Source organism: Neophocaena asiaeorientalis, unplaced genomic scaffold, assembly GCF_003031525.2.
Source record: "Neophocaena asiaeorientalis asiaeorientalis breed wild unplaced genomic scaffold, Neophocaena_asiaeorientalis_V1.1 scaffold77, whole genome shotgun sequence".
NCBI classification, from domain to species: Eukaryota; Metazoa; Chordata; class Mammalia; order Artiodactyla; family Phocoenidae; genus Neophocaena; species Neophocaena asiaeorientalis.
In genome coordinates, this window is record NW_020174645.1 from 9,477,150 (window position 1) to 9,488,177 (window position 11,028).

Genomic DNA, 11,028 nt, shown 5'->3' on the forward strand with positions numbered 1-11,028 from the left:
ACTGTTATTATCATTTTAAGAACCATAATACTATTAATAATGTTATTAATAGTATTACTAACTGATCATTTTTCAGTTAAGAAAGAGCCTTATTAATTAATTTATTTTTGACTAAACTTTCTGTAGTTTCCTTTTTTTTTTTTTTTTTTTTGTAGCTTCTAATATGCATTAACAGAGCAGGAAAAGAGAAGAGAGACGGAGAGAGGGGGAGAGGGCGGGTAGAGAAGGGGGTGGGAAGGAGAGATGCACTCAAGTGTTAAAAAAACAGGACTGGGCTTCCCTGGTGGCACAGTGGTTGAGAGTCCGCCTGCCGATGCAGGGGGCGCGGGTTTGTGCCCTGGTCCGGGAAGATCCCACATGCCGCAGAGCGACTGGGCCCGTGAGCCATGGCCGCTGAGCCTGCGCGTCCGGAGCCTGTGCTCCGCAACCGGAGAGGCCACAACAGTGAGAGGCCCGCGTACCGCAAAAAACAAAAAAAACAAAAAAAAAACAGGACTGTGGGATCAGAAAGTTGTAATTGCCATATATCTTTCATGTTATTGAACATATTGTAAAGTGATAGTGCTGATAGCACATTTCTTAGATGAGATTTCCATCACTGTCAAAATGTGAAGAGGAATTTAAAAAAATTTTTTATTTATTTACTTAAATTTATTTTATTTATTTACTTTTGGCTGTGTTGGGTCTTCATTGCTGCACACAGGCTTTCTCTAGTTGAGGTGAGCCAGGGCTACTCTTCGTTGCAGTGTGTGGGCTTCTCATTACGGTGGCTTCTCTTGTTGTGGAGCATGGGCTCTAGGTGTTCAGGCTTCATTAGTTGTGACACACGGGCTCAGTAGCTGTGGCTCGCAGGCTCTAGAGCACAGCCTCAGTAGTCGTGGCGCACGGGCTTAGTTGCTCCGTGGCATGTGGGATCTTCCCGGACCAGGGCTCGAACCCGTGTCCCCTGCATTGGCAGGCGGATCCTTAACCACTGCGCCACCAGGGAAGCCCTGTGAATAGGTGTTGTTGATGTGAACACTGCTTCTCCCTTGTGAGGCAGGTAAGATGGATGGTTGGGTTAGAATGTGATATTCATCTCTCCTGTACATTAACAGAGATTTACACCTGCACTTTTATATAATAACTGAACAAATCAACTCTATAATTGCCTTACCTGAATGTAGTGGATTATATTTGCTATGACACCTGCATTTACTTTGTTTTAAAAGAATCAAGAGCTTGAATTTTGCATTTTGTTGAGTCAGAAAAAATTTTTGGAACGTACAGAGGATAAAGTGCAATTAGTACATGAGGGACTCTGGGGGAAAATGAGTGACGTCAGTGTAAACAATATAAATAAACAGGATTAGAAGTCAGTTCATTGTCAACGTTCTAAATTTTCAAAGTCCATACAAGGTTTTTTTATGTTGTAGAACTTGGAACAGTTAAGTTCTTGGGAATTTTTACAAGATGCTCTGAGTTTAAAACATTAAATCTCAAATGTTCCCATCTCTAAATTGCTCTCTTTAAGCACGTCTTTTAAACCAGATGTATTAATGGTTGAATTTGGTATCATTCTGACACTTTATTTTACAGTTTGCTAATGCTCCTAATGCAGTTTCCTGCACATATCAAGCACTCACTAAGTATTGTTAATTATTTTACTGGGCATTCTAAGCCCTAGGCTTAATGCAAAGTGTCACATACATGGAGTGCACTGAGACTCCTAAATTTCAGTAACAAATTTTGCTTTTGATTAATAAATTTACTCCATAGTGAACTGCTGTCTAGAATTTATCAATGAATATGGAAGGGACCACCGTATACTGTTTTTTGAACCTAAGAATTACCATTAGAACTTGATATGCAAACTTCAGAAGACCTAGTAATTTCTAATTACAGTATCTCACAACCATCAAATATTTTATATTACATTTTTTATTGATTGACATAAACTTGTATATGTCAATTATTGATTGACATATACAAGTTTATGACTCTTTGTTATATTAGTATCTGAGTAAAGAGTCTGGCATTCACCATGTTGACTTCCGTAGACTTCTGCTCATGATAAGCTGCTAACCTTTATTATTTCAAATCTTGAACTAAATGTGTTTCTTTCTTACTCGTATAACAAGATCTCTTCAATATGGAGAAAATATTAACTTTACCAAGCTTTATAAAAGGATAAACTCCAAAGTCATTTCATGTTGTGCTAATAAAACTTTTACTGATTATATTTACATAGCACTGTCTGTTAACAAATTAGAACATAGTCTGTAATTGTCAGCAGATTGATTTCTCATCCTAGCTTTCTCACTGGGAAACAGTATTATAATAATATCAAAGCTGCCTACTCTCTGAGATGAGGAAGCCACATGATCCCTCCAAACTCTGAAGTCCTGTGATTTCAAGCTAATTTCAAATGAAGGAGGAAGTATTTGGCCAAAGTAAAACAGGGCAAATATTAAAACACACAAGTGAAAGATTACAAAAGAGTTTTGTTAGCATGGTTTAATGGACTTCCTTATTAAAATCATTATTATGGGCAGTTTTGTACTTAAAAGTGACCGAAAAATGAAGCGTTTTTAAAACAGGCAAAAATGAAATCAACCCTCCCCCAACCCCAGCTTTTTTTTTTCAAGTTTGCTTAGTTTGACCATGTGCCCATGTATTTGTAGCACACATATCAACATTGTCCTGCCTGGGTGACTTAATCTGGTTATTCACTCATTTTATAATAGATTTAGTTATTTAAATTCATTAAAACTTCTAAGTTTAATTTTTTAAGTTTAATTTTTAAAACATATTGAATTATTGCCATTAAAATAAAATTTTGACAGATCAGTTAACCACAATATTTGGACCTAAACTTTGACTCTTATATAAGACAATAGAGCAACAAAAAAATTATGAGGCAATCTGGGAACTTTGAAAATTTGAACTTATCCTTGACGACATTAAAATTGATTGTTAAATTTTAGGTATACTAATGGTATAGTTGCTATGTTTTTGAAAATAGTTCTTTTAGAGATATAGTCTGAACTGTTCATGGGTGAAATGGTCTATCTAGGACATGTTTCAAAATAATGGAGGGTGGACAGTGGGTTGATAATTTAAAACTGGGCCTGAGGTGGTTCATTATACTGTTTTGTCAACTTTTCTTTATGTGTTACTTTTTCTAGAATAAAAAAAAAATCAAAAAATAGCATTTAATACCCATCTGTGAGGTTTTACATACAAAACTATTTAAATGTCTTTATTCCTTGTAGAAGAAAGAAAAGCGTTACCTGCCTGTAAATTCCACAGCTTGCCATTCTCTTATAATCCATGTTCCTCTCTTTGCTGTTAGAAAAGAGCTGTTAAAATTGTCACTTGATAGAAAAAGAAAGCAAGGGGGATAAAGTCACGTTATTGTGCCCTGAAGGAAGTATATTTAACCCCTTTGCTCTTCCCTCTCCAACCTGGCAGAGGTTTTGAGGGGGGGACAGGGGTGGTTCAGCCACGTTATTATCACATGAGAGAGATGTCATTCAATTGTATTTACATTTTATCATGAACAAATACATGTATATGTGCACAGAAATGTGTGGAAAGTACTTATAGTTATTCTCCATTTGTAATTAATTCTCTCTAAAGATCAATATTTTATTTACTGAAGCTGTAACTTGTTGCTAAAATTGTGTTTAAGAGAAGTGTAGTTCCTTAATAGCATGAATACAGCATGTGGAAATGGTCATTTTTGAGGTCAAAATATTAATAAATGGACCACCAACATGTGAAATTTTGTGAAGTATAAAAAATAGTTTATTATTTCAAATTTTTAAAAATTGTTAAAAGGGAAATTTCAAATTAAAAAGTAAAACAGCATGCTTCTATTGGAAGAATCTGCAGAAAAGAGCAACTTAAATATCTCTACTTTGCAGCCCCGTGATACGATTCATTACACAGATTTAAAGATAACAATGTTATAAACCATTCAGGCCAGTAGTTATGAACACTCACCTTCCACGAATGCAGAACTTTGGAGGATGGAGTTTTCTGGAAAATTGGTTATGAAGAATTGAGAATTTTCATTCACTTTAAGCCCTTATCTTGGTTTCTCACCTTCTCTCTGTCCTCCCTGCTGTGAATCCTCCTCATTGCCATCAGAGTTAACTTTCTAAAAGGCAAATCTGATCATTTGCTGGCTTCAAAAACTCTAGTGTCACCACACGGCTCGTACAAAAGCCCAACTTGCCTTAGTGTCGAATCCACAGTCAGACTTCTAGCTTCACCCTCTTCCTCCCTCAGTAGAGAACTATAAACTCAAGCACAACAAACTCTTTGCTGGTCCCAGGGAATCGCATGCTTTTCTTACACCACGGTGCTTTTGAATGCTCCGTTCCCTCTGCTTGGAATGGTTTTTCTCCTCTTCCTCCATCTCATCTTGTAAGATTGGCCTGAAAGATCACATCTTTGAAGCCTTCCCCCAGGCCCCCTAGACAATGCTAGTTAGTCCCTCCTCTGCTTTCATAAGCACTTTTCATCACGTCACTATTTTTTGTACTGTATTTTAACTATTTGGTGGTGTTTACCACCTTTTCTGTTGATTCTTTCATTTGTTCAATCATTCGTTCATTTATCAGGTATCAGTTGAATAGTTATTATATTCCAGACACTGTTTTGGCACTGGAGATGGAGTGGTAATTAACAGTCAGTCTCTGCCCTCTGCTAGTGGAGGACACATACGTAAAAATAATCCCAAAAACATTTATATAATTACAATTGTGACGTCAATGAAGGTGGGATCTCAGTACCTCTTCATAGATTGCCCACCCTCTTTCTCCCCACTTCCACTCCATCGGCACTTAAGCTAATGCCTCACACATGTGAGCAACTCAATAAATGCTTTAAAGAATGAGTGATGAATATACAACTGTACATGAACTACATGGAACTTTTAAATTGAACTTTAATTTGAGATTCTGTAGATTCATACACAGTTGTAAGAAATAGTAAAGATATCTCACATACCCTGTACTTAGTTTTCCCCAATGATAATGTCTTAAAAACTATAGTATAATATCACAACTAGGACGTTGATATTGTTCAGATTTCCCCCAGTTTTTTTTTTTTTTTTTGCGGTACGCAGGCCTCTCACTGTTGTGGCCTCTCCCGTTGCAGAGCACAGGCTCCGGACACACAGGCTCAGCGGCCATGGCTCACGGGCCCAGCCGCTCTGCGGTATGTGGGATCTTCCCGGACCGGGGCACGAACCCGTGTCCCCTGCATCGGCAGGCGGACTCTCAACCACTGCGCCACCAGGGAAGCCCCTTCCCCCAGTTTTATTGCAACTCCTCTGTGTGTGCGTGTGTGTGTGTGTGTGTGTGTGTGTGTGTGTGTGTGTGTATTTAGATCTATGCAATTACATGTGTAGGTCTGTGTATCTACCACCACAATTGAAATAAAAAACAGTTCCATCACCACACCTGCTCCCAACCCCTTCTCCCCACCCTCTATCCTTAATCCCTGGCAACCACTAATCTGTTCTGCATTTCTGTAATTTTGTCACTTCAAGAAAGTTATACAAATGGAATCATACAGTGTGTAACCTTTGGGGATTGGCTTTTTTTAAAAAAAAAAAACCTCAATATAGTTCTCTAGGGATTCTTTCAAGTTGTTGCATGTATCAGTAGTCATTCCTCTTTATTGCTAAGTAGTATTCCATGGTGTGGATGTACTACAGCTTGTTTAATCATTTATCCATTGAACGACATCTGAGTTTCCAGTTTTTGGCTATTACAAATAATGGCTGCTGTGAACATTTGTGTATAGGTTTTTATGTGAACATATTTTTCCATTTCTCTGGGATAAATGCCCAGAAATGCAATTGCTGGGTCATGTGATAATTGCATGTTTAGTGTTATAAGAAAATGCTACACTGTTTTCCAGAGAGCTGTACCATTTTATATATAGGAAAACAATGTAGGAGAGATCCAGTTTCTCCATATCTTTAATCACTATTTTTTATTTTAGCCATCCTGATAGATATGTAGTTTATCTCATTGTGATTTTAATTTGCACTTCCCTAATGGCTAATGAAGTTGAACATCTTTTCATGTACTTATTTGCCATTTGTATATCTTCTTTAGTGAAATTACTGTTTGTCTTTGCCCATTTTCTAATGAGACTGTTTTGCTCTTTTTCCTTTTTTTTTTTTTTTTTACTGTTGAGGTTTGAGAGTTCTTGTTATATTCTACCTACTAGTCAGATATGTGGTTTGCAAATATTTTCTCTGTCTGTATCTTGTCTTTTCATCCTTTTAATTGAGTCTTTTGCAGAGCAGAGGATTTAAATCTTGTTTAAGTACAGTTTATCAATTTTTCCTTTTATGGATCATGCTTTTGTTGTCAAGTCGAAGAACGCTTTGCTTATGACTAGATCCCAAAGATTTTCTCCTGTGCTTTTTTCCTAAACGTTTTATGGTTTTATGTTTACATTTAAGTCCGTAATCCATTTTGAGTTAATTTTTGTATAAGATATGAAGTTTAGGTCAAGATTTGTTTTTAGCCTGTGGATCTCTAATCACTCCAGCAGCATTTGTTGAAAGGGTATCCTTCCTCCATTGAATTACTCTTGCATTTTGTCAAAAATCAGTTGGGGGGCTTCCCTGGTGGCGCAGTGGTTGAGAGTCTGCCTGCCAGTGCAGGGGACACGGGTTCAATCCCTGGTCCGGGAGGATCCCACATGCCACGGAGCAACTAAGACCCTGCACCACAGCTACTGGGCCTGCTCTCTAGAGCTGGCAAGCCGCAATTACTGAAGCCTGCGCACCAGAACTGCGGAAGCCCGTGCCCGTGGAGCTGGTGCTCTGCAACAAGAGAAGCCACCGCAGTGAGAAGCCCGTGCACCAAAACGAAGAGTAGACCATGCTCTCTGCAACTGGAGAACGCCTGTGCGCAGCAACGAAGACCCAATGCAGCCAAAAATAAATAAATAAATAAATAAAAAACAAAACAAAAAATCATTTGGGCCTATTTGTGTGTGCCTATTTCTGGGTGTTCTAGTCTGCTCAGTTGATCTTTGTGTGTGTCTCTCTCTCCATCAGCACCAAACTGTCTTGATTATTGTAGCTGTTTTCTGAGCCTCAGTATCAGGTAAAATGATTTGTTCTTTTTCAAGATTGTTTAGCTATTCTAGCTCTTTTGGCTTTCCATATCAATTTAGAAGTTTTGCTATGTCTATAAAAAGCCTTGCTGGGATTTTGCATTAAAACTATTAATCAGCATGGAGAGAATTGACATCTTTTCTATATTGAGTCTTCTGACCCTTGAACATGGTATGTATGTCTCTTCATTTACTTAAATCTTTGATTTTTTTTCATCAGCAGTTTGTAATTATCAGCATGTGGATTATGTACATGTTTTTTAAGTTTATACATAAGTATTTAATTTTCTGTGGAGTGATTGTAAATGATACTGGTTTTTTTGTTTGTTTTGCGGTACGTGTGCCTCTCACTGTTGTGGCCTTCTCCCGTTGTGGAGCACAGGCTCCGGATGCGCAGGCTCAGCGGCCATGGCTCACGGGCCTAGCTGCTCCGCGACATGTGGGATCTTCCCGGACCTGGGCACGAACCTGTGTCCCCTGCATTGGCAGGCGGACTCTCAACCACTGCGCCACCAGGGAAGCTCTGATACTGTTTTTAATGTCAGTATCTGCATGCATGTTTATTGTTAGTATATAGAAATGACATTGATTTTTTTTGGACTGCTCTCAAATCTTTGTGACCTTGCTCAACTCACTTATTAGTTCTAGTGTTTTTGTAGATTCCTTGGTATTTTCTATGTAGACAATCAGATTTCTGCAAGTAGTGACCATTTTATTTCTTTCCAATCTGTATGTCTTTTTCTTTTTTTTGCCTAATTGTCCTGGCTAGAATTTCCATACAGTGTTGAATAGAAGTGGCAAGAAAGGACATCCTTGTCTTGTTTCTGATCTTATAGAGAAGCCATCATCTTTCACCATTAAGTATGATATTTTCTTTTTGTTTGTTTTTTGGTGGATGCTCTCTATCAAGTTGAAGTAGTTCTATGTTCCTAACTTGCTAAGAATTTTTATCATAAATGAGTGTTGGATTATATCAGCTTTTTCTGCATCAATTGATATGATTATTTGATTTTTTTTCTTTAGCCTGTTGATGAGGTAGATTACATTCAAATGTTGAACCAACCTTTCATACCTTAAATCTTTCTTGGTTATGGTGTATAATTATTTTTTATACATTGTTAGACTCAATTTGCTAATATTTTGTTGAGGATTTTTCTGTTTAATTTTACTGATTATTTTTCAAAGAATCAGCTTTAAATTTCATTGATTTTGCTTATTTTTTTCCTTCTTTTCAATTTCTTAGATTGCTGCTCTTACTGTATTATTTCCTCCCTTCTACTTACTTTGGGTTTATGTTGCTGATCTTTTTCTAGGTTCTTAAATTCTTCAGAAACTTGGATTATTAATTCGAGACCTTTCCTTTTTCCTAATATAAGCACTTAGTACCATAAATTTCCCTCTCAGCACTGCTTTAGTTGCATCCCACAATTTGATATGCTGTATTTTCATTTTCATTCAGGTCTGTGTATTTTTTATTTCCTTTGAGACTAGGTTTTTAACCCACACAGTGTTCAGAAATGTATTGTTTAATTTCCAATTTAAGGATTTCCTTGTTCTATTATTTATTTCTAGTTTGATTCCATGGTGGTCAGAAAACATAGTCTGCATGGTTTTTAGTCTTTTTAGATTTGTTGAAGTTTGTTTTTTGTCCCAGGATATGGCGAATGTTCCATGGGCACTTGAGAAGAATGTGTATTCTGCTATTGTTAGGTTGAGTATTCTATAAATTATCAATTAGATCATATTGGTTGATGGTATTCTTCAACTCTTTTATATCTTTACTAATTTTCTGTTTAGTAGTTCTGTCAGTTACTGAGAGTGGTGTGTTAAAACCACAAACTAGGGCTTCCCTGGTGGCGCAGTGGTTGAGAGTCCGCCTGCCGATGCAGGGGGCGCGGGTTCGTGCCCCGGTCTGGGAAGATCCCACATGCTGTGGAGCGGCTGGGCCTGTGAGCCATGGCTGCTGAGCCTGTGCATCCGGAGCCTGTGCTCCGCAACGGGAGAGGCCACAGCAGTGAGAGGCCCACGTACAGGGAAAAAAAAACCAAAAAAAACCACGAACTATAACTGTAGGCCTGTCTATATCTCCTTTTAGCTCTATCAGGGTTTTTTTTGATTGTTTGTTTTTAATTTTTATTTTTTTATTTGGTCACACCACATCTTAGTTGCAGCACATGGGCTCCTTAATTGCAGCAGGCAACCTCCTTAGTTGCAGCTCGCTCGCTCCTTAGTTGTGGCATGAGAACTCTTAGTTGCAGCATGCATGTGGGATCTAGTTCCCTGACCAGAGATCGAACCCGGGCCCCGTGCATTGGGAGCTCGAATTCTTAACCACTGCGCCACCAGGGAAGTCCCTCTATCGGGGTTTTTTTTGTTGTTGTTGTAATATATATATATATATATATATATATTTAAAGCTGTTGTTAGGTGTATGCACAGTTAGGATTGCTGTGTCTTCTTGGTAGGTTGATCCTTTTATCACTATGTAATGTTCCTCTTTGTCCTTAATAATTTTCTTTTCTCTGAAGTCTACTTTATCTGATAGTAATATAGCTACTCCCCACTTTTTGATGCAAGTTAGCACAATATATCTTTTTCCATGCTTCTGCTTTCATCCTACCTATGATATTATGTTTGAACTCAGTTTCTTACAATCATCATATTGTTTGTTTATGTATTTTTATCCATTCTGTTAGTCTCTGTCTTTTATGATGTCTGCTTTAAAATCTTGTTAGTTCCAATTTCTGATTCATCTTAGTACTGACATCAGTTGATTGTCTTTTCTCATTCAAGTTGTAGTTTTCCTGGTTCTTGGTATGACAAAACAACACAAAAGTTCTTGACTCTTTACCACAGATATTATTTTTTCAACTACTGATCCAATTTATTTATTTATTTTAATTTTTATTACTACTGATCCTATTTAATAAATCTTCTGTTTTACCAGGCATTTGCCCTGTTTAGGTTTAGCATGTAGGTTCTGCCCTACTTTTGTGGTTGGTAGTTTCAGTGACAATTGTTGAGTCTTCTTTTCAATGCAACTTTGGTCTACTTCCTTCTTCTGGCCTAGCTTGAGCTCCCCACTGGATCCCTGCTGGCGCCACCTATGAGCATGAATGGCACTTCCCTGGGCCTCCCTCCCTGGCTTATCATTGTTATTAGGTAGGGGTGTGAGATGCTGAATTCCAGGATGGAGAGCATTTCCCCTAGTATTTCCACCCTGTCTCTGATGGTGCTCCTGGGAGAATAGAGTACCTAACGGGGTCACTTTCTGCTGCTGCTGGAGGGCCAAGAGCCAAGGGTTCTGGGTGGCCTCTGCCACTGGGTGGAAAGCAGGAGACTTGGGCCTGGTTCCTGTTGTGGGACAAGAATGCTTGGGTTCTGCTGTTGCTGGAGGGATGTAGACCTCTCCCATGCACAGTCTGGGATATAAGAGAGTAAAACAGGGCTTCCCTGGTGGCACAGTGGTTGAGCATCTGCCTGTTCGTGCCCTGGTCCGGGAAGATCCCACATGCCGCGGAGTGGCTGGGCCCGTGAGCCATGGCCGCTGAGCCTGCGCGTCCGGAGCCTGTGCTCCGCAACTGGAGAGGCCACAACAGTGAGAGGCCTGCGTACCGCAAAAAAAAAAAAAGAGAGTAAAACAAAACCCCAGGGAACTCACCAGCATGTTCTTCAGATTCTGAGGTCACTGCCTCCTTCTTTCTACCCTTCTCAGCCCTTTAGGGTTATCTATTGAATTATTGACAGGTTGTGTAGTTGTACTGAGTGGGGAGGAACAGGGAGAACTGAGCCATCTCGTCCCAAACCAGGAACCTACATGGATTTTTTTTTTTTTTTGAAATTCTGAGGGATTTTTTTGTGTTTTTTTTTTTTTTTTTTTTTTTTTTTTTTGTTGTT

The 11,028-nt window shown here is 38.6% G+C and overlaps 2 protein-coding genes across 4 annotated transcripts in view; one reads left to right on the forward strand and one right to left on the reverse strand.

The window, feature by feature from the left end:
- The window catches only part of LOC112408735 (basic salivary proline-rich protein 4-like), a 37,127-nt gene extending 26,581 nt beyond the window's left edge, over nt 1-10,546 (reverse strand). Inside the window, exon 1 of the mRNA XM_024758474.1 lies at nt 10,076-10,546. Coding sequence (XP_024614242.1) covers nt 10,076-10,546 — 471 coding nt within the window. The remainder of the gene's footprint in view (nt 1-10,075) is intronic.
- Nucleotides 1-11,028, forward strand: part of TAOK3 (TAO kinase 3) — a 184,351-nt gene that overhangs the window by 27,130 nt on the left and 146,193 nt on the right. The gene's annotated exons all lie outside the window — the stretch shown is intronic.